The sequence below is a fragment of the Uranotaenia lowii genome, chromosome 2 (assembly GCF_029784155.1).
Source record: "Uranotaenia lowii strain MFRU-FL chromosome 2, ASM2978415v1, whole genome shotgun sequence".
NCBI lineage: Eukaryota > Metazoa > Arthropoda > Insecta > Diptera > Culicidae > Uranotaenia > Uranotaenia lowii.
Window position 1 is genome coordinate 173,587,999 of NC_073692.1, and position 25,424 is coordinate 173,613,422.

Genomic DNA, 25,424 nt, shown 5'->3' on the forward strand with positions numbered 1-25,424 from the left:
TCTTAATATAATTTAAAGAAAACATGATGGAAATGACCATCACTAGTCAAAATATCCTATAAATACATACTATGTAATTCCTTCGCAAAAATATGTTGACTTTTCAACTTTTCTTGCCGAAAGTTTTGTTAATTTTAATAACCTTATATTGCCTTAATCATATGCACAACTTCCTCCTTTATGATCCTTTAAAATTAAATTATAAATGTGTAAAAATAAATAAGTGAAAAAATCTAAAAAAAAGTGTAAAATTTTAACAAATGTTCTCCCATTTGCTGTTACAAAATTACTTTATCCTGGTAATGCAGACAATTATCTACAATTTTAAAGTGCGCACTGGATAAAAATATTAACATTAGCTAAACATGTTTTTTTTGTGCAATCGATTATTTTTAGAATGAAAAAGGTTTTATCAAAATAATATTTGTCTTTGCTTACATTTTAATTTATTATTATTATTATTATTATTATTATTAAGTTTTATTCATCGAACATTTTGTTTTAATGAATTATCTATACTAAGGATCTATACAAAACAATTAGATAACACGAAACAATGAAGACTGGCGTACTCGGTTGATGAATCGGCTAGATGGCTCCCCCAATTGATGTAGATGCTCAGCAATCTGGAACGTACGCATCATTGCACTCACTGGTTCATTATGTCCATAAGATGTTCGGTGGGTTCGATTCGATAGCAAAGAGTGATGACGTAAAGTCCTCGAAGGAGCATTAAAGTTGATCATTCCTAGCAGGTTTGGCGATTGAATTTCTCCATTCAGTATTTTTGCGATGAATGATGCCTGTTGAGTTTTTCGGCGGCGTTCCAATGTTTCTAATCCCAGAAGCTGGCACCGGTCGGAATATGCGGGAAGGTTTTCAGGATTACGCCAGGGTAGATGTCGTAGAGCGAATCTAACAAAACGCTTTTGTACACGCTCGATTCGCAAAATCCAACATAACTGATAGGGAGCCCAAACAATTGCAGCATGTTCTGTAACTGACCGGACAAGTGCGCAGTAGAGTGACTTCAAGCACAATGGGTCTCTGAACTCTCGTGCTACTTTGGAGATGAAGCCAAGCTGACGATTCGCCTTTCTTATAACTGAAGTTCGTTGACTATCGAACGTAAGCTGAGCATCGAGGATAACTCCAAGGTCGTCAACTTCAAATACCCTGTCAAGGCGCTGGTTATCGATGTTATAATCATATAAAATTGGCGTTTTCTTTCTATGGAATGTTATAACGGAGCACTTGGAGACGCTGACTGATAGCTTATTAAGTCTACACCATTCACCAAAGTGATCTAGTAAAGATTGAAGGTGTGCACAATCGGCAGTGGATTCAACTGGAACGAATAGTTTCAGATCATCAGCATATCCTATTTTGGTTCCAATTTCCAAGCTAAGGATCAAGTCGTTGAAAAACAGAACAAACAGTAAAGGTCCCAAATTGCTCCCTTGCGGCACGCCAGATCGGTTGGTAAATGGAAATGATATGCTATCACCAAATTTAATCCTAATACACCGCTCAGTGAGGAATGATTTCAACCAAGAGATCATGTTGTCATGAATACCGAGCTTAGCTAGCTTAGCGAGTAAGATTCCGTGATCAATCGTATCGAATGCCGCTTTGATATCGGTGTATATAGCATCGACCTGTTTTTTTCTTTCCATTTGGTTCAGACAAAACGAAGTGTACTCTAAAAGATTGGTACTCACCGATCTGCCAGGCATAAACCCATGCTGTTCAGCGGCAATATAATGTGAGGAAGCGCGTAAGAGGGCTTGACTTACAACAATTTCAAAAAGCTTGGATCCTGCCGATAAACTCGTAATGCCTCGATATTGCTTCACATTTCGTCGTTCGCCATTTTTGAAGACAGGAAACATGAAGGAATTTTTCCAATAATCCGGGAATTTACGTTGTTGAAATGATCGGTTATAGATTTGGGCTAGCGGCAACGAGAGAACTTCGATGCATCGACTGTAAATAACAGCCGGAATTCCATCAGGTCCAGGAGCAAAAGAGCTTTTCAGTTTCCTTGCGGCATTTTCGATGAGCCTTTGATCTATCTCGAAGGTGTTGAAATCTATAGAATCCGCCGGGACGTGAAACGTGGCATCAGAGCACTCAGTTTCGGAAGAGACAGTGTCCAGGAAGACCGCCCGAAAATGCTCAGCAAATAAATTGCAACACGTGTCTGGAGAATCAGCAACAGCATCGTTGTAAAAGACTGAGGTAGGTAGGGAGCTCGATTTTCGTTTCGAATTTACGAAAGTCCAGAAACTTCGAGGGTTCTTACGTAAACCAGATTGTACTCGCAGAACGTGGTGTTTGTACAGTAATGCATTGAGTCTGCGGTAGGCTGTGCTTGCTGCTTTAAACTGTTGTTGAGAGTCTGCCGTTCGATTTTTCCGAAGCCTTCGTAAACATGCATTTTTTTCGCGTCGAAGTTGTCGCAAACTGGGCGTGCTCCAAGCAGGTGTAACAGGACGTTTAAATCTGGGAACATGCGAATTCAACCAAGTACCAATCAAATTGCAGAAAGTTTCAGTCATAACGTCTACTGATGCGTTGCCGAAAACTGCATCCCAGTCAATGCTGTTCAAGTACTGTAAAAGCAGCGAAAAGTCCGTCTTTCGATAATTTAACGGTCTACTCCTACGATCCGAAGTGTTTGGCGAGGAGTTACTTGCCAACACAGCAGCTGGTAAATCGAATGCGACAGGCGGGTGGTGCAAATCTACAGGTACCAGAATGTCAGGGGCATTTCTTATTTCAATTTGTTCGTCACTCAGGCCAAAAAACAAATCAAGTGTCCGTCCGAGATGATTCCTGATAGAGTTGAGTTGGATCAGATTTAACGAATCAGTTCCATCGATCAAGGATGCGGCGGCGGCGCTTAAGGCGGCAACATTCATTAGTTTAGCACCTGTTTCGCTTTCAGTCCACATCAAACGAGGTTGGTTATAATCGCCACATATCAAAACTGACTCATCAGCAGTAGCACGGTTACACAGTTCACGTATAGTGGCCACGTGGGACTCGATAATGTGAACACAATTACTTTTGTCAGGTGGCACGTAAACAGCACAGAAGAGTATGTTTTTTCCATTAATGGAAGCAGCAACACAGACTTGTTCCAGGTCAATCCCACATTCCGTGGTCACAAAGCTGCTTGGATGGCATTGTTTAATGGCAATCAAAACACCGCCAAAGCATTTTTTTTGTACTGTTACGAGAGCTGCGGTCGCAACGGAAAACCGAGTAACCATTACCGAAAAGTTGGGCCGAGTTGAATGAGTCAGTCAAACTAGTTTCTGTCAGAATAATGACATCGTAGCTGCACTCGATGGTCGCAAGGTAAAAGTCTTCTGACTTGGTGCGTAAGCCTCGGACGTTCTGATAATAACACCAAGCTGTTTCATTCGTACGGGCAGATGAAATCCTTTCCAACACCCCCGACACGGGCCTACAAGTTAAAGATGCATGACTGGGTGAAATATTGAAATCAGACGGATACTTGCCACAGTATGGCAATTGGAAGTCTCCCCCTGAACCACCTGACTGATACACGGGACGACTTGAAGCAGGAACGATCGGTCGTTGGTGGTCAGAGAAAAGAACTTCCGAATTGCTTTGAGAGGTGCGTCCCGAGGGCCTAGTGAAATTCCCAGGAGTTGTGTCGACATCAAGATAAGTTTGTGCTAAACTACGGGCAGCATACGACGTATACGATGCGGTGCTAGAAGGCAGAGGTGCGTGACTCGGAGAAAAGCGTAACACTGGAAAATACTTGCCGTGGCATGGCAATTGGAAGCCTCTCTCTGAACCACCTGACCGACAGACGGGACGACTTGCAGCAGGAACGGGCGGTCTTTGGTGGTCAGAGAAAAGAGCTTCCGAATTGCCTTGAGTGGTGCGTCCCGACGTCCAGTAGAAATTTGCAAGATTGGATTCGATATTAAAAGCGTCATTAGCAGCAGGCAGTAGCATAAAATTTTCATCCGTGTTGAATTGGGCGTCATAACGGTAGAAGTTAAACTGAATTAACGCGCTTGATGCGAGGCTGGAAGGCAGAGGTGCGTGACTCGGAGAAAAACATAAAACAGGAGAATACTTGCCATTGTATGGCAGTTGGAAGTCTCCCCCTGAACCACCTGACCGATAAACGGGACGACTTGCGGCAGGATCGAGCGGTCGTTGGTGGCCAGAGAAGAGAACTTCCGAACTGACATGATTGGTGCGTCCCGATGTCCAACTGTGCGGCGGTTGAAATTGATCACTGTTGAAGGCCACGAAACTGTCGGGAATTATAGTCCGTAAATTCCCGGAAGTATAATCCTTTGGGCCAGGATTCAGGATCTAATGCTTTTTGTTTGGAGTCTGGAGAAATGCCAACTTTGAATGATATGAATCGGTAAGAGCTCATATCACTGCCTCTGGAGACTAATTTTACAACGTTGGCTTCTTCTACCCCAAGGTTGGCATGGACCATGGCCCGAACGGCGTCCTCGGTTACGTCCGGTTTGATCCGTGACAAATAAAGCCAAAACAGTTTTGGGTTATCGTCGTCGCAAAGAGGGATGGTGACAATATCATCAGAAGCATTTTTCGACCCCAATTTGCAGGGCTCAGTTGATACAGCATCAGAAATCCGAGTTCGTTTCAGCGGGCGCCTCAGCTCAGGCGTGGGCGTCGATTTGTTCCACAACGGAGTTCGAATTGGTTTCGGAGCAAGCTGTTGAATGTCTGATCTCAGTTCTGTTATCGCATTTGTGAGCTGTGCTATAGCGTTAGTTTCTGGTGGAGCGCTAAATGCCACTGAACGATAGCTCGAGTTTAAAACCAATGCAACGCAGTCATCACAAAACCAGAGGAAATTTTTTGATAACGTGTCCATTTGCCTTACCAAACTTTTTGTTTACGAATCAGTATAATACAATTGAATATGTAAGCTATGTTTTCAAACATTTGCTGATTTTTTTGTTGAACTTCTAACACTTTTAAATGTAAGGCTACCATAATTTCAGTTTATAATAAAATAATCAAGTCAACCAAGTAGGCTCACAACACATAGTAGATTGGAAATGATAATTGTTTTGAATTTAAAAAAAAAAACAGTTTCATTCTATTGTCAATAATAACAACAAATGATTTTCAAATCAATGTAAACCATTTTTGTTAAAGGTCGATGTTGTATTTCAAAGTTGATAAATAATTAAACTTAGAATAGCCTTTGCTATCTAGTCAAATTTGATGAACTTTTCTCATCTTATATAAAACTTCGAACAAAAAGTTATCGACATTAGATATGTGTTCATGAAGATTTCAAGGAATTTTCCTCACGTAAGATTTTTCTAAAAAAAATATCTTCCATGAAAATCATCAGTTTAAATTACACAGTGGTATCTTAATTTAAAACTAACTTTTCAATATCAGGCAATTGCAATAATTGATAATACATTTACGAATCAGTATAATACAATTGAATATGTAAGCTATGTTTTCAAACATTTGCTGATTTTTTTGTTGAACTTCTAACACTTTTAAATGTAAGGCTACCATAATTTCAGTTTATAATAAAATAATCAAGTCAACCAAGTAGGCTCACAACACATAGTAGATTGGAAATGATAATTGTTTTGTTATCTATTTCACCCAAATCTTTTGCTGTTGAATCAAAAAAATAAAAAAAATCTGAAAAATAAGTCTCAATTGAAAATTGAATGAAAAGTTATGAAAGAGAAATAAAATAAACTTGAGTTATTCAAAAATCTACGCTAAACATAAAATGTGTAATTAAAAAGGTATTTGTTAATAGAGAAATACAAACTAGAGAGTTTACTAATAAAATACCATTTTGTTTAGTTTTCAATTTGTGGGAAAAACGTGAACCATACAGGTCTACTTCTTACATATTCGGAGATATTAATCCTTCTAAAGCTTAGCAAGCTTCCGCCTATTTTTTTTTACCTGACTTTTAAGTTAATTTTATGAGCAATGCAATTTTGCAAAAATAATTATTTTCCGAAATACTTTGATTAAATAACTTTCATTAAACAATAGTCTATTACAATAAGTTTCACATCTGAATATAGAAAAACATGTTAAACAATAACTTTTTTTTACCAATAAACCAGGCAATCTGAAACAACAAGCGAAATGAATAAAATTCTGAAAAATTTTCCTCTCATGTCAAAGTTGCAAATTTTTACAACCATTTTGAATTCATAAAAAATCTTTAGATTAAAAAATGAAAATTCTACCACATTAATAAAAAGGAATTCCTTTCTTTCATCTTCGCTGATGATAATCTAGCTAGGCATTCGCCGAAGCCATACTGGTAAAACCCATGATTAAAATGCAACATTTGCCAAGACTTTTTTCTAATAAAAAATATAGAAAACCATTAAAAAAACATTAAGATACACTTACCAAAATGTGTTAACAGTTTATCACCGCTGGTTTATGATTTTTAATTTAATGATTAATGGCATTTCGGTGAATTATACATTCTAATAGGAAGAATTTCAAATGAAAGTAATGAAAATCATAGACGGATAGATTAGATTAGGAAGCATGAAAGGTGTTGAAGTGTTGCGGCAAGAAGTTTTCTCAAATCACGCTCTTGGCTCATTTTCAACACCTTTCATGCTTCCTAATCTAATCTATCCGTCTATGATTTTCATTACTTTCATTTGAAATTCTCCCTATTAGAATGTATAATTCACCGAAATGCCATTAATCATTAAATTAAAAATCACTTACCAAAATGGAAACTCCGGTAACTCACCGAAAACCTCTAACTTATCGCCGGTTTGTAGATCACTTGGAATTTGCCAAGGTCTGTCCAAATAACGAAAAAAAAAATTTTCTTTTGAAACAAATTTACAAAAATTGTTTAATTATTGAGACCAACACAAAACGCTTTAGAAAAGTGAACACCAAACATTATTTCTTGGTTTAGAAAATGGCTTTAACCAACGCACAAAATGGTTATGCACGGACATTTGTCCTCGTTAACAGACTATAACGATGTCGGAAATCACCGAAACCATTGGGACGAACTTTTCCGTACCCTTTACTTGTCTTCAACACCGAACTTTTCCGGTGGCCTGGGGCAAACCATTTACCAATCGGATAGGTGGCAAATACCGGCAAAATTATTCACCTGGTAAACTTTTTTCCCATCTTTCAAACACTTGGCCACTAAACTTATCGTGAATTGACACAACACTTTCATCCTCGTCGCCACTTTTATGTCTTAACACTATAATTCGGATTAAAATAAAAACGCGTATTACTTAGTTTGAAGCCAGAACTAAAAGAGACCAGCTCTTCCAGTTGCTAGTTTTTTTTTTTTATTTTTTTTTTTTGTAGCGGCCCACCACACTCCCCCACACCAAAAGGCTCAATTGAGCCCCCTGGTAATGGACGCTACTGTTCTCAGCATGTCTGGCAGCAATGAATAATAAAAGTTAACGCGAGCAAATTTTAATCATGCTGAGAACACAAAATTGTTTAATGTCGTGCGAGGAAATGTATTATTTAACTAAATTGACAACAATATGAATCTCAATGGAAAATAATTTCCTTTGAAGAGATTCATTATACTATATTTACTATTACACTAATTATATTTACTAATTTTATCAAGTTTATTTATACTTTTCCAGAGCTATTGTTTTCTTTCGGTTGTTTGTTTGGTTCGGCTGAGCGTTAGCACAAGCTGACACGCTCAAATAAAATTAGCTTGTCTTGGATATAACAATTTCAAGGTTATTTGAATTTTCTGGTATATTTAATGTGCAAAAATTTCTTCTTCCATACAAATTTCCAAACAAAAATGAAACGCGTTGCGCTAACTTAGGAATCAACCAAATCATCTCAAATTTTACACTGATGATGACCCAAAAGACATAGAAAAAACTTATGGGAGCAAATTAATTTTTTGCAGCGGTTTAATCAACATATTTAAAATTTCTTTCTAATAATTGAAATATTTTGATTCTATGAATACAAAACATCACTTTTTATCCTGTCAAAAGTCATGACGTACAGTTTCCTACATGTTTTTGTAGATGTTCCAAGGTCAGACGTTAAAGGGTAAAGATTTTGGCCACACTATACTGTTTTATGGTCCGATTTGGCTGTTTGCTAGCTCGATACAACTTGATTCCTTTTCGGAGTCGAATTTTCCCTACGATACTATGGGCCAAGGTTGCCGAAAAAAAAATCTGTGTTTTGACGAAAATAAATTCTGGCTCTCTGTGATTTTACCCAAAAACTTTGTGACGGTTTTCTGTGATGCTTTTTCCATTAATTTCATTGAAAAGTCGTGCCAATTTGCGTCTTTTTTGCATTTTACTTAAAAAAATTAATTAACTTTATCAATTTTATTATTAAGTCAAAGATAATTATCCACACTTTTTATTGAAAAAAATTTTGAAGTTTGAAAAAAACGTCCAAACTTTTAAAATTCTGTGAAATCTGTGATTATTTCTAAAATTCTGTGATAAAAATTTGTTCAAACTTCTGTGAAATTATAGATTTTTCTGTGATTTTGGCAACCTTGCTATGGGCAGCACCGAATTTCTGGCCAAATCACGGTCCAACAGATTGAAATTCCTCTTAATCGTCTTCAAAATCTTACCACGCAGTTTCCGGTCGACAGTTCTACTCCGACGATTGGCTTGAGACTTCCTAATCGTCGTCCATGTTTCTTATACCGTTTGATAATGCTCCATGCGGTATTTCTGGGCAATTTCAGCTGTTTCGCTAGTCTAGATGCAGACCACAATGGATTTTACAAATTACAATTTTTTCCCTTCTTTCGGCTTCCATGTTGATTGTTTACAAAGTACAGCCGATTTGCGGAATGTCAAAAATACATACGTAAAGCTGATAAAATTCCCGACACGGGTGGGCGCCAAGAACTTCCAAATCCGTCTACCAGGAGCGCCACAATATGAGCAAAAGTTTGTTCCAATTCAAAATGAAGCAAGCTTTTTTCAGATTTATCAACAGCATAGTAATTAAGTAGGTATGGGCAGGGCCGTAAAAAGAATCATCTCAAAGGGGGCAGGGGAGGGAGGGGGGGGTTGACCTATTTTGGTCTATGATATTTTTGCTAAAACAATGCATGAATCGAAAAAATAATAAATACATCCTCTATTGTTTCAGTTTCAAAGTTTATCACATTAGCAGTTTTTCGAAACAAATAGTAACTTTTGAAAAAATATGCATTCAAAAATGTTTAACTAGAATTGTGTTAGCAAGCCTTTAGCAACAAAAAATGAAACTTTCTTTAATCTTTGGTTGAAATTTTTGAATTTGCTTAAAATTTCTTGAATTAACTTTATTTGAATTGAACATTGAATAAGTATTGCTTTTTATTTAAAAATAAGTCTAAAATTAAAAATAAAATTCTTTGCTTTAATAAAAAAAAGCCAAAATCTTCAAATTCTTTAACAAATTGAAAAATTTTACGCATGAAAAACATAAATTAAATTTTTAAAGGTTAAATTAATAGAATGAAAATTTTGTAGTTCAATTTGATTCCTGGTAACTCGATCCAGATTTAAGATTTAAAAATATAACATTCCGTGAAATTTCAATGTTTCTTCATCAGCAAATACTTTTCATAAATAATAAATTCCACAATTATGGATGATTTTTTTAAGTCAAACAAGGTCAATGAAAATATTAACAAACAAAATTTGCAAAATATACTTAAATTTATTTTATATTTTGTGATTATCAGTTGAATTGTGCATTAAATACAAACTGACTTTGGTTAAAAAATTTAAATTATGAAAGGTTTTAAGTCTGCGGTCACTTGAAATTGGAATCTCTCAACAAAATAGTCATCTTGATAATTTTAGCTTGATTGTGAAACTTTTTTATGAGCTGAATCTGAATCAGCATTTTGAATCTGAATTCTATATCTAAATTTTAATTTTGAATTTTGAATCTTTTTCTGTATTTCGAAGCAATTTCTGAAATGTAGAAAAAACGATTTTTGAATTCAGATTTGTGATTAGAATTCCAAATACGAGGCCAGAATTAAATTTTACTTCAGGGCTGTCATCATAAATCTATATTTTAATTTTGACATTTTCGGGTTCAATCGGTATTAATTATTTCAATCATATTTTTAAATTCAACTTGCGAATCTGAATTAAATATGAATTTCGAATGATGAATCTGATTTGAAGTTTTCACTTCTAGACCACCTTTTTAAGATATGTTGTGTTTTCTGCATAAAAATTAAGTTTAAGAACTTCGAATCTCAATATGAAACAAAAAGTTACAACGATTTCTTATTTCAGTTTTTTCCATATTCGGATAATTTATAAGCTAAAAATATATTTACAAACGAGTTTGGATAATCATGGATAGAATTTTGAATAAAATCAAATAAAGAGAAGTTTTGAATAAAAAACCAAATTCGAACGACGAATTAAAAACACTTTTTGATTTAATTCTTTTAATGGTGATTCGAATCCAAAATCAAGAATCTTTAAATGGATACAGAACCCAAATTTAGTTTCGAACTAAATATTCAGAAATTAATTTCAATCATAAGGTGAGAAAATTTTGAAAAATGGAAACATAATTCTGAACCTGGGATAAGTTTTTGAGGTTTTGACATCAGTTCTACGCCATTATTGTTGCTCCTAATTAACCTTACTAAATCATTCGAATTCGATTAAGAATTTAAATTTTGGGTGTAGAGTAAAATGCTTCACTAACTTGTCCTCGAACCGCATGGGGAAGAAGGGGTTTTATCTCTAAACCCAATTAAACGGCGCACACAGGGGAAAAAGACGATCAAAACTATTTTCTGCCGAAACTATGCGTTTTAGACCTATAGTGTCTTCGAGACAAATGACCAACATTACAAGGGCTAAAAAATTAGTCTTTTGAAAAATTGATTAATCCACCTAGCAGTCAGTTAGAAAAACTAACTTTTTTAATATCCATTTTAGAGCTTTACTGTCTGAGAAAAGTTTTTAGCTTGTACCAATTCTAGCAACTTTGTCAAAGGAGTCATTACTGTATCAATAATAGTTTCAAAGTTATGACATTTTTTAGAAAAATATCATCAATTTTCAGTTTTTTCAACATAACTTTTTTGCGAGCGATTTTTCATGTAAAATATGTTCTAGAGAGTTTTTTCAATTAGTATAAAAACTTAGTTTTTGGCTCACTTCTATTGACATTTACACTATGAAGACCATATTTGGCCACTTTGAGTTGTATATGTATATGTATAAAACTGTAAAATATGTAACCGAACTCGTCCGAACTCAGGAGATATAATCAGTTAAAAATGACTATTTTTGTTAAGTATTTTTAAGATATCTCGTTTGAACTTCGAAATTTTTATATAGTATATCCAGCAAAAGTGTGCAATTTCACTGTCTCCAAAACTCTCTAGAACATATTTCATATGAAAAATCGCTCGCAAAAAAGTTATGTTGAAAAAACTGAAAATTGATGATATTTTTCTAAAAAATGTCATAACTTTGAAACTATTATTGATACAGTAATGACTCCTTTGACAAAGTTGCTAGAATTGGTACAAGCTAAAAACTTTTCTCAGACAGTAAAGCTCTAAAATGGATATTAAAAAAGTTAGTTTTTCTAACTGACTGCTAGGTGGATTAATCAATTTTTCAAAAGACTAATTTTTTAGCCCTTGTAATGTTGGTCATTTGTCTCGAAGACACTATAGGTCTAAAACGCATAGTTTCGGCAGAAAATAGTTTTGATCGTCTTTTTCCCCTGTGTGCGCCGTTTAATTTATTTTTTCATATTTAAAGTTGATCATTAGTTACACAGCACAAAATAATTTTTTAAATTAAATTATAATAGATTTTTCATAAATTACACAGAAAAAATAGAAATGGGGAAAAAAATTATGATATGACTTAAATTGAATCCAAATTCTTAAGAACGTTTTTACTGCCATGCCAAATGATATCAGCAGCCAAACTCGTATGTCACAGATAAAATATGCAAAACGCACTAAATCGATGGACAGGCAATTAACAACCAAGGCTCATTCTTCTATTTTCTAAACTGAGGAGGAAAAGAGAATCAGGGGGGTGATGTTTAGCAGCAAGGTTGTGGTGTGTTGATTGCCCAAATTGGCTACAACTATGTGAGTGAGTGAGTGGCCAATTAACTGACTCACTTCAGCCTGATCCTGCGAATGTTCAGCTCATGCCTAGGTTGGCAGCAAATGATAATGATGATTCCGGATAATTCCGTTAATTGGTGGCTCTCTTTCCAATCGACAAAAAGTAGAAGTTTTGTCCGTTTTTTTTCCTTCTCGATATAGTCGACTGTTAATTACTCTGTTCTGGTTTGATTTGTGATTATGAAATACGACAGAGCCGGGAAAGTACTATCGAGCCTCTAAATCAGCGAATCAGATGTTTAATTTGATAGCATTGAATCGATTTGTCAGCATAATTCATTTCGATTTTTAATTTGGTATTGTTTGATAGCGTACCTAATTGGGCTGAAAGGATGGTAAACGAGTTTACCTTTTATCATCCTGGGTTGTTGATTATCATCATATTTATTCATAGGAACAATTCCAAACCTAAATTTCAAAGACTTTTCACTAAACTTTTTAGCTTTGTCTTGAAATTGAAAAAAAAAACGTTTGAATTCACAAAATTTTAAAATAAAAGTTAAAACCTCTCTGATGCTCAGATATAAGCATTAGGCGTACATATGTATCATATATCACAGGACTTAAACTGCCCCCTTCTGGAACCGGTCAACAAAGCTAATAATCTGTACACTATTCTACTTTCTTTTCGCAGGCTTGGTCCATGTGAACTGCCTGACCAGTGGCTCGTCCATGCACAGCTTTCGCAATCATCCCAACAGCAGTCAACCAACACCTCCGGCATCATCAGCAGTCAACCGAACCTTGGATCAGCAGCATCGTCATTGGGTGGACTGTCAACACTGCCTCTACAATCACAGCCACATTCCGCCCCATCAGCATCACAACAACAACTGCAGCCAAAAATAATGAACGCGGTAGTTCCGGCTGTGTCGGTTCCGGCAGCCTCCAAGAAAATTCGAAGAAAACCTGATTCAAAAGTAAGTAACTTTTCTTGATTTGTTCAATTACAAAATTGGTATTTATTTTGTTTTCCCTTGTATTTTAAACTTCTTGCAGCCCCAGTCGCAGATCAACAAATGTAACAACGAGAAACGGCGCCGGGAGCTGGAGAATGAGTACATCGAACAGCTCGGCGAGTTTCTCCAGATCAACAAGCGGGATATGACCGCATGCAAACCGGACAAGGCAGCGATACTCAGTGAAGTGGTGCGAACGGTAAGTCATCACAATCATAAGAGATTTCCCTACACTTAGATATTCTGCCATCGATGGAATCTTCGTTTATTTTACAAAATAACTCATATCTCGGAGAAAAGCATTTCTAGGTTTGTTTCTTTATTTATTTTAATTTTTATTTTTGATGAAACAACCATTTTTAACATCAACTATAATTTTCCCAATATTCGCAGTAATAAATTGAGATGTGGGAAGATTGAAAACATTGCCTATTAGGATTTCTTAACGAACACTACCTTAACGAACGGCCTCAGCCATAAACTCTAAACGAGGACGAAACGATTAATTTTATTGAAAGGACGTACCAAAATCGTGATTTTCCCAAGACAAAATTGCCGTTTTTGCCCCTTCGAGAAACTGGTTGAGCTGTTTTGATTTTGAATGCTACCCGATGGAGCCAAATCTCATCTGAAAAAAAATTATGGAAACCATAAGTTAAAGCAAATTCCAAAATGTTTCGAAAAGTCTTCTTTTTACGTCTCAGTTCAAGTAATAAATTTAACGTAAAATGTATACATGTTCAGTAGTGACTTCATTTCTCAAGTCCGTATTCAATTTGTTTAGATTCGTTACTTTTTTGAATACAACCTGCAGCAATTAATTTGAAATATGCACATACTCCCTGTAACTTGTAGTGATTGAACCGTAAAACAAAACATTTTTAGGTTCTCTATCACCCACTATTGCCAAAACCCCCAAAACTTTCAACGATACCATGCTTTAAAATTTCACATTTCTTTATCTACTGAATCTTAATAATCTGCAAAGGTGCAATAAAATGTGTAGGAAACATCGATCCTAGTTGAAAATTGAGTTAAAATATTTGAGAAATAAAAAGCGAGCAAATATTAATATATGCAGGGTTGCTAGCGAACCGGGAAAACCGGGAAAACCGGGAAAAACTTTGGAATTTCATCACGTCACCGGGAAACCGGGAAAATACCGGGAATTCCGGCACCTCACCGGGAAAATTGACATGTTTGATATTTTCTCATAAACGCTTATTTTCGTTCATTAGTAAACAAACGAAGTTTGAATCGCTTTTTTAGCTAATTGCCGAGAAATTTGAGATATCTTATTTTTTCGCTCTCCGCAAGCAAATAATTTGGCAGCGTGACACGTTTTCAAGTAGAGTTACACCTCTTTTTCAGCAGAAAAAGGTATTGGTTTTCTAATGTTGTTGTTGTTGTTGTTATTGTGTATTTCGTTTGAATTGGCCTGAGAAACGAAGCATTACATTGCAAGTGTTAAGTTTTTAAATCCATTCTACGTTAAGCTGTTGCTTGAAGTTTACGAAATCTAAGGTAAAAAATAAAAAAAATAAAAAATAATATTTTACACTCAAAAAATTAAAGCTTCAGTTCAAATGACTTCTATTAAAGTTATTCATTGTTTTGTATTAAAAAAAACATTTATTTAAAAAATATATCTTAAAATTAACTGCATTTAGAAAATAAATAAATATTTCCCTGCAATCTGATAATTTAAGGACAAATCTCTATACATGTTGATTTTATAATATGTTTCGATGTATTGTTAACATATTTCTACACAAATTATAGAGTAAGGTGGGGTAAAAGTACGAATAGGGTACGAGTACGTTTAAAGATTGTCACAAACTGGGAACAGCAAAATTCCAAACTCTGGCGTGGATTGATAATGATTTGGACTGCCTACTGCCTACATCCAGACATGAAATGAGAGAAAGTTGCATTTAGGAATCACAAAAAATCTTAAAGGGGCAAAAGTACAAACTGCAAATGGGGCAAAAGTACAAATTATCTTCGGAATCCAAAGTTTTAACATTTTTTAAAATGCACTGGAAACACCAGCGCATATTTTTGAATCTACAAAAACCTGCTAGCGCGAAAAATTGCTCAAATACGATGATAGCTGGACTTCGTAAACCAGACGAATATAAACAATTAGTGGAGAACTCCGAATTAGCTCAGGTTGTTTGCCTATGTAAAGGATTTGTATCAGAAATGAACACAGAAGCTGCTGCTGTAGGCACATTGGTATAAAATAGTTTTCCTCTTGACTTCATGCAGGAATGTGGAATTTTGAATGATTGTACGTTTACCCCACATCATTCGAACTTTTTCCCCAGAGGGAGGGTAAGAGTACGTTTTGACAGCAGGAATGAAAGGAATGAAATGTTGCTCTTGGTTTTTTGGAAAAACAACTGCAAAATTGTCTAGAAATCCGATAGCACTTAGGTCGTACTGTTACCGCACCATACTCGACCTTTTTTTCTAGAACTCTTTAAAAATTCTAGAAAATTTATATCGGCTTAAAAGTACTATATTATACTCATTTTACTGGTTGTGCTAAACATAAAAACTTATTCTACACAAATAACACACGGCGTATTACAGGACACGACACTTAACGTTTTTACTACCGTCGTGTGTTATTTGTGTACTACATTATAGTTTCAAGATCAATTTAACCGAACTTATTTTTTCAAAATTGTTTAAATTGTGGAGTTCGTTAGATTTGTTAAACAAAATCATGAAAACCTGTCAATTTGATACGAAAAGACTACGTGTTAGAAGACGCCGAAGTGTTTGTCATGATTTCTAACCGTTTAACAAGTTTTGGGATACAATTAGTAGAAATTTGAAGCCCTTTATATTGAGTTTTTTATGTACCACGATTTTATTTCAAAAACGAGTATAATAAATATCGGGAAAATCAGCATTTATAACCGGAAGAAAACCTGGAAAAAACCGGGAAAAACTTTGGAATTTCAAAACGAAAAATCGCTAGCAACCCTGATATTATATGTCATAAAAAAAAGCTGGCAACTCTGATGAGGCCAAATCGCAATCAAATTTCGAAGTTATGGCTGAGGCCAACCAGCCATCAATTCCATTGACCGTATATACCCTTATAGGAACTATTCTTTTAATTTTTTTTTTCAATTCGATTATACAGCAAGTAAGAAAAACTTGAGAGCGATAATAGATTAACCATGGCATTTCCATACTACAACGTGTGTAAGCTTCTATGAACAAAATATAATAGAATAGAACACACATATACGAGTGCGCTCAAATCGCTGATATTTTGATTATATAGACCCTCGAAAATCCTCAAAGGGGGGACCAAAGGAAATCGATTTTTTGTTTCGAAGATAAATTGCGAATGCCAAAATCGATTACCCAAAGTGACTAAACTGTTTGGGAAAAGATTGATTACAACTTTCATTATGGTTATTTTTGATTTTTGACGTGTGTAAAACATTTTTTGATTTAATTTTTTGTTTCGTTGTTTTTGTCAAAAATTTGGTGTAATTTTTAACCCATTCGTCGCCAAGAGTGGGTGACGCAAAATACGTCTCAATTTGGAACTTCATAACACAAACCTGGAGATATATTTTTTATATTCTGTTTTCGAGCCGAAATGATATTTCCTGTTGATGTTGGACATTTTTTGAGTAGGTGACGCTTGGCGACGAACGTGTTAATAAGGAGTGTATTCGAAAAAATGCAACACTTTGTGTTTTGAATAACTTTTGGATGCAAATAGATGAAATTTTTAGCGAAGCTAAAGAGTAATGTAATGAGTACGTGTACAAAATTTGGTGAAAATCTGTCCAGTGGTTTTTGAGATATCGCCCAAGAGTTCATTGACAAAATTTTTCGGGCAGGATCGAGAAAAATCCATGATGGTCCAGTCCCAGTGGGAGACCCGGAAACAGCTGGAAATTAACTATTCGACCAAACTTCACATAGACAATCGTCCAAGAAATCCTAGAGGAGCCAATAGCGAGATAAAATTTGAATAAAAGAGATGATGATTGATTCCATCAAGCTACGGAATGTAACAGGTTTTTTCAAACTCAACCCGAAAATATGCCCACCAGTAATAAACAAAACAAAATACGGTGGTCGAATCGTGCGCAAAATATTCGAACTGATAGTGGGGAGACATTTTGAAAAATTTCGTAATGGCAGCAAAACGAACTCTTAAGCTTTCACCTGGCAGGTTTCCAGCCAGAAACTTTTCGTTGAAAAATCTCGCCTACATTTTTCAGAAATAAACAAGGAGACATATTTGAAAAATTCAATGTCTATTACTTAAGGAGTCTAACGATCTGTGGAGACTGAAAATCTTGCAAAGTTTCATAACGATTTACACGATGAATGAATAAATAAATACACAAAGAAAACTGCCTCCAAATGCGACTATTTTCTCTGCAAAGCACTATAATAGGTCCCAAAAAGTTCATACTCTGTTATAGTTGGGTCTGGAATCGTGCCATTACGTAAAAACTATGATGGAGTGATAAAAAGTCAAATATGTTTTTTTTAATATGTCTTTATTAGTCTTTTAATCATTAAATTTAAGTTACATTATTAATATAATTTAGTGTTCAGATCAATTATGATCAGTTCAACTCTTGGATTCAGTCAATTCTAAACATTGTTTATTTGATTTAAATTTGCTATAGCAATACAGCATTTGATATATAGAAGATATCCTGTAGAGCAAAACAAAAAGTATAATCTTAGATCCTACAAACTAACTTAATTGTAGAGAGAGCGACTCTCTGCGATGAAAGACTGCAGCGATTAAGTTAAATATGTTAATTCCGTCGATAACCCACTGAGGATGCTAGCAAGTAGCTAGTGAAATATTAGTATTTGGGTCTTTCAAATACTGTGGCTGAATTCAAAGGAATCATCGACTATTTTGAAATTATAGTTTCATTCAGCTAAGAGGTTCTTCAAACCTTTAAATATAAGTCAAATATGTTGTTTTTGTGCCGCAGAAGTACAATCGGCTGAGTTCGTTGTAACTTCGACCAAATGAAAAATTGTGAGTTATTTTGTTGCCCAAAAATTAAAGAGTACGCTATCTCAAAAATCACTTAAAAGACCATCACAAGAATGTGCAAATATGAACGTAACATAACTAGGAATTTATTTCCTAGTTATTCACAAAACAAAGTATTGCATTTTTTTTTCGAATACTCTCCTTAGAATTTTGTTTGTTTGTTTTAAAGTCATTTTATGTAACATTTTAATGGATGGTTAAGTTTAGGATGCCTTAATCATGGGTTTCATGTATTTTTTAGAAAGTTGTGAAATATTGTTCATACCAATTCTCAATCATCAGTTATTTGAAAACCTTCTAAGCCCTAAAATGTCAAATTCAGCCTTTTGATTAGAAGAAGCAATAAAGCTTTACTTGTTATACATTTTGAAGTCATGCAGCTTAAAAATTAAAAATTTTATTTAGGTACCCGATTTCCAGTAATTGCTTCTTTGTCGCTTTTTGAGAGTCCATAAAGGAAACTTTAAACGTGTTGAAGGTCGTGTGAGTCAGTTGCCTCAATCTCCATCAACTGAGAGCTAAGTAATACCACTAATTCAACAGTTAATAATACTCCATATTCAATGATTTTTAAAACTGTTCTGATGCATTCTCATTTGTGGCAATGATTTAATTGGACATATTGAATGCATTTAGGGAACATCGAAGCTATTGAGGCTCCTCTCGTTAACCAAGAGCTAAACGATGAACATCATTCGATTGAACAGTAAGATACATTCTATGCATCACCAGAACTCTAATAAAGCTAAAATCTGGCTATCCAGCCTTGTTCTAGAAACGTCATCCTAAATATTTTTTAAATCTTCAATACAATGAATATGCTGTTTAATTTTTGTCACCAGAAAAATAAAACTAAAAATTTTTCGCGAAAAGCATTTTTCAGTAAATATAACTTAAAATAAAACATAGTGACATCGCAAACATAATCAAATTAATTGAAAACAAACCTGAATTTTTGGAATACATGACATTGTGAATCCATCAACATAGCGTAATTTTGGTTCCTTCGATTTTGCAATCAACTAGCGTTGGTCATTTCAATGCGTTATAGCTTAATAGCTTTATAAGAGCCACATCAATAGCTAAAATTTGATTCTTTCGCAAGCCAATCTATAACCTGCGTAGGTTAAGTTCCTCATTTCTGGGTTGTTAATCATAAGTAAAATAAATGAGGACAGACTTAAAAAAAATTAAATGAATTCAATAATAGATTGGTTGTGAATGTCCGGTGGAATGATACCATAAGTTGAAGTCGAAATTCGTTGTTTGACGCCATCTTGAAATTCAAGACAGCGACTTTAACTTAACTTTAAAATATTGTAAATGACTCAAAATTGCATGAAACTCCCACAATATTGGGTTTGAGTGAACGCTATCTTGAAATTCAAGATGGTGGCAATCCCTGAAAATCGCAAGAAAGCTCCACAATATGGTTACTGGGTGAAAGAGCTGAACTAAAAAAAGTTCAATTTCTTTTTCTGACGCCATTTTGAAACCCAAGATGACGGTTTCCACGTAAGTTTGAAAACCCAATATTTGTATTGGGCGAAAAGGCTAAACTACTAGAAGAAGTTGAATCTCGCTTTCTGACGCCATCTTATAATCCAAAATGCGGTAGCTTCTGCTGAACTTTAAAAATCTGCCTTGACCAAAAATCGCATTAAACATGCGATTTTCAGTGATTTACAGCATTTTCAAGCTAAACGGAAGCCACCGACTTAGATTACAAGATGACGTCAGAAAGCAAAATTCGACTTCTACTCGTTTTATTATGGGAGTTTCATACGATTTTCAGTGATTAACAGCATTTAGAAGTGAAGCGGAAGCCACCATATTTGATTTCAAGATGAAAGCTGAATTTGACTGCTAGTTTGTCTCATTCACCCCAAACCCATACTGGGGGTTTCATGCATTTTTTAATCATCTACAGTATTTCAAACTCAGTGGAAGCCGCCATCTTGAATTGCCAAAATGCGATCAGATAGCGAAATTTGACTTCTTCTAGTTCAGCCCTGTCAACTTATACCCTTATTATGTACGTTTCTAGCGATTATCATTAATTTACAGGTTTGAAAAAAAAAGAAATGATTTCAAGATGGTGTCAGATGGCGAATCCGACCTGTACTCGTTGAGCCGTTTCACTCAATACACTTTTGTGTATTTTGCATGCGATTTTCAGCGATTCAAAGCACTTTTAAAGAGATCGGAAGACGCCATCTTAGATTTTAAGAAGGCGTCATATTGCGAAATTCGACTTTATATTCGTTGAGCCCTTTCAACTAATTTCCATATTCCGGAGGTTTCATGTGATTTTCAGTCATTTGCAAAACTTTTTAGTTGAGTGGATTTCAAGACGGTGTCGGGCTCATATTGTGGATTGTTTATGACATTTTCAGTAATTTATAGCTTTGAAAAGCAAAGCGGAAGCCGCCATCTTGGATTAATGATGGCGTCAAACAACATTTTTTTTCCTTCTACTAGTTGGGCCTTTTCACTAAATACATTTATTCATACCACTTACGACGATTTGAAATATTTAAAAAAAAATTATTTCACTTAAAAACAACACACATGACTTTTCAAAAATGTGTTAATGTGAGCGTGTCTTTTTTGGACATCTTGATCGAGATCTGTCACCTTATTTTATAACGGTTTTAAAATCAAGCACTGCGTGCCTTTATAAATCATTCAAAAAAAGCTTGGAATACACTTCTTTGTTTATGATTATTGGAGTTTAAATGGGGTATTCAAAAGTGTTTTTTGCAACTCTAACAGTATTTTTAGTTAAACCTTTGTGAGCGTTTTATGGCCACCTGAAAACGAATGGTTCAATCAATAATCTAAGCATTTTCCATGACCATAATAAAACAGTCATAAAATTAGCTGCATATAAAATGACATAATAAAACATTCTGATACTAGTTGGCTTTTTCTGTATTACTTGGGTTGGCACGTAGAGGCCATTCATACATTTTTGTAAGTTGAGCCCTAAGCGACGTACATCCTTGATAATGTTCTATGTAAAACTTTTGAAGATAAGGGGGATTGGGGTAAAATAAAAAAAAATCTAGCAATTAAGATTCCACCTAGAAACATAGAAAAAATCGGATAAAACGAGTTATTCAGAGTAAGGTTATTTAGAAAAAAATGTGTGAACTATTTCTTGCATTTTTTCATAGAAGGTTATTGATTGTTTAGGTTAAGCGATCAATGTTTCTTATTTTGCTCAAAAACTCCCACTTTGAATCGAAAATCTATTGTTTACTAGCTGACCCCGTAAACTTTGTTTTTCCTTCAGTTTAATAAATCATTATAAATGTTTCACTTCATCTACATGACCTTAACTTCTTCGTACTCGTGAATAATTTTTATGAAAGTTTTCTTAAAATTGTTTGATTTGTGACGCATTTCAAGTTGATTTTGTAAAAAGTCAAAATCTTGAAACAATTATACAATCTATCCCTGACCCGAAACACCCTCGGATACCGAATTTAACTTCATTCCGACCATCCTTTTATGCATGGTGTTACAAAAAAACGCTTCCATTTTTATATGTAAGACAAGAAGTCATGGAAGCCTGAAACATTTTATTAAGTGTTTATTTTAAAAAAAAAACCTGTAAATTAAAAAACAACCATTATTATCGACTATTTCTATGGAGAGAACAAAATTTATCAAATATAGGGGTGCCTAAAGTTAATTAATTTTATTTATTTCTGGTATGAATGACGTCTTCCTAAACTTTTTTATTGAGTGCATTACGCATCTTAACTCATTATATACTACAAAGAAATCCTATGCTGGAAAAACGGCATTCCTTATATAAAAACTCCTAATAATCATTAAATTTAAAATATTTGGGTTATGGCTCCAAAAAACGAGAATTCTCGTATTTGGACCGCCATCGATTGGTCAGGCTGCCATTTATAAGGAGTGTATTCGAAAAAAATGCAACACACTGTTTTGTGAATAACTTTTGAATGCATGGATGCAAATTGATGAAATTTTCAGCGAAGTTACCTGGTGATGTAATGTTTACATACGGTAATTTTTGTGATGTTCTGGCAAGTGGTTTTTGAGATAGCGTCGAATTAAGGAATTTTTCGACTTTAATTTTTGGGCAACACGTACGCCATCTATAATGCATACTATGAACCATTTTTTTTAAACAAGGCTATTTTGGTTACGTTTTCTATTTTCTGAAACTTGACCTTCAAAACATCTTAAAATTTTGAATTCGGTCGAAGTTAAAACAAATTAAGCCGATTGTCCTCATTCGGCACAAAAACAACATATTTTAACACTCCACCTCTGTTTTTGCGCTATGGCACGATTTTAGATCCAACCTAAACACAGTATAATCCTATGTGGGATCTATTGAAGTCCTTTGCAGAGTAAAAGGTCGCATTTAAAGGCAGTCTTCTTTGTATTTTTAGCCATTTATCGTGTCAATCGTTATGAAACACTAAATAATTTGAAGTTTCCACAGATCGTAAGTCTCCTCAAGTACTAGACATTGAATTTTTCATTTTTTTTCTCATTGATGAGCTCCGGGCAATACAGGCGAGACTTGTCAATGATAAAGTTTTGGTTGGAAACCTGCCAGATGACCGCTAAAGAGTTCGTTTTGCTGTCCATTACGAAATTTTTCAAAAAATCTCCCCCCAAGCAGTACAAATATTTAATGCACGATTTGACAACCGTACTTTGTTTACTTTACCGGTCAGTAGGTTTTATCCCTTGTAGAAATGAACTGAAATGAAATGATTTTAAACGATAAACCATGAGAACTTTGGTCGAATAGTTGATTTCCAGCTGTTTTTAGGTCTCCCACTGGGATTTTTCTCGATCCTGTCCAAAAAAAAAATTGTCAGTGAACTTCAGTATTCTACAATATCTCAAAAACAATTCGACAGATGGTCACCAATATTTTTACACGTTCTTATTACATTACTAGGTACATAGCTTCACTGAAAACTTCATAAATTTCCATCCATGCATTCAAAAGATATTCACAAAACAAAGTATTGTATTTTTTCGAATACACTCCAAACATATTCACAGTAAGTTGTTGAGTTTGTATATTTGTTAGACAAGTTGCACTACTTTATCTTTATTGATCTAATTATCAAACACTTAGTCGCCAGTTTTTAAAGTGTCTATATTTGAGAAGTTTTCAGCCACAGGTTTGTTAGCCTTTGGAAATTCCATTTCCATTATAATTTTTTTTCCTATAAATCACATTGCAAAGTAAATTTTAAGTCCAAGAATCAAGAATGGATCATTATTAAATCCTGAAAATTCAATCCAATTGCCAAGAACAGCTTTATTAGGCATTCATTAGTCTCAAATAATTGAGATTAAATTAATGGGAGATTATTAGTGCTTCATTAGCCCCAAATAGAGCTCCATAGTAGGAATTGCATACTCTTCCTCTCCTTCCACTTCCTTAGTATGTGTAACCTCAACCCACCAAATGCTCGTTGTGGCGCCACCACTCATCAAACTTCCCATGTGCATCGCCATGCGCCCGAGTGAACGTCATGATGTATGTAGACCTACCTACTGGTGAGCAAATAATCACAACAACTTGGTACTGATACGAATGTAGCATGCAGCAGCAAGCAAGCAAGAGACCTTCAAAAGGAAGCGCTCGATAAGGCTGGCTGCGGTTAAATTGTTTTTGTTTTCGTTCCCAGATTCAATCTTTCGACTGCATGTTGTACGTTGTTGGTGCTTACTCGCTTTATGTTGATGCGTTTTCGGTATCATCTTCAGCCTTCGGCTGCAAAACCATCTTTGAGCTGGTACCCCTAAAGTTAAAAAGATTAAAAAATTCGCACTGCTGATACGCAAGGCTGATTGATTTAATAGCGATGCATACCTATTACATTTGATGGTAATTCAGTTAGCTGATTTGGCTGAATCCAAACTGCACGAATTTTCTTTTTTTTTAATTCTAAACTTTGTTTTTAACCTCAAAAAGTTCCATAAAATGAGCTGGTATAAACTTTCGAAGTTTTTCCGAGCACGCTTGTAGCTAATTGAAGTTCTTACCGATGCTTCTAAGAGTCATCATGCTGAAAAGATGGCTGTTCAGCATTTCTGTGGGGCTAATATATAATTTGATCTACTCAAGTATTCAAGGCATTTGAATCCGGACCGTTTAAAACATATTGTCCGCACTATCAAAATCTCTGAATCAACCCAATCTACTACTAGCCTAGTATAGTAAAGCCGACAAGTCAAGAGCGGATCAAAATGAAAGTGAAACTTATTCAGCTAACTATCCGAATGTCTGCTCTATACTAGACCTAGGCACTACCATAACGCGAGAGCTACCACAGAAAATCTGCTCAATGCTGAGCTAAGCTGAGCGCCTTACTGAATGATGGCTTCCATTCCATTGGTCCAATCGCGCGGACGACTTCATTAAATGGATGTTATGAAAACAGTTTCACTAGCGCAGAAAATGGTGTAATCGAGCAGCGCGGCGCGGTTGGATTGAACAAAAAAAAACTAAAAGAAATAAACCCCGCGCCAGACACTTACTCACTCCACCCAACCGGATTCGGCTTTGGCGCAAACTATGCTGAGGCGCGTCGCGGGATCTGCTATTTATAAACCGACTAGCTGACCCGGTGTGCTTTGCTACACCCTTCAACAATAAATGATATTTTCAGAAATAATTCAAATTTTTATTGTTTTGTTAGTATTATTTTAAACCAAATTATTACATAATTCAAAAGCAACAGTTATACAATGAGAGCTGCAGCTGGAGTTTCGAATTGAAACACAAATATTACTTAAATCCTTTCTTTCCCTCTCTACACTGTAAAGCGTGTAACTAAGTACCTTTCCATGCCATATTTGTTTCCATTTGATGGCTTCGTTAGCATTGATTAAAAACTTATGCTAACAAAATTGTATTGGGCTCACCTCCCTCGTCCTATGTACCTACTCACTGAAAGGAGGATGGTGGGATGGCAGATAATCATAAAATCATATCAAAATGATTTTCCATGTTAAGTTTGGTCCATTCCTCGGATTTTGTAAAAAAAAGTTTAATTCTATTCTCTTACTGCCAGAAAGGGATTGTTGCACATAGAAAAAGTATTTTTCGTACTCAAATACTTTTGATGCCAAATTTGGTTTTATTTGCTCGATAAATTCTCGAGTTATGCAA

The 25,424-nt window shown here is 35.0% G+C and overlaps 1 protein-coding gene across 10 annotated transcripts in view; it reads left to right on the forward strand.

Annotated features, from left to right (window-relative positions):
• Positions 1–25,424, forward strand: part of LOC129749889 (neurogenic protein mastermind) — a 467,345-nt gene that overhangs the window by 389,218 nt on the left and 52,703 nt on the right. For all 10 annotated transcript variants that reach the window (XM_055745005.1, XM_055744999.1, XM_055745006.1 and 7 more), the window contains exons 4-5: positions 12,849–13,134; positions 13,214–13,372. In XM_055745005.1, coding sequence (XP_055600980.1) covers positions 12,849–13,134; positions 13,214–13,372 — 445 coding nt within the window. The remainder of the gene's footprint in view (positions 1–12,848; positions 13,135–13,213; positions 13,373–25,424) is intronic.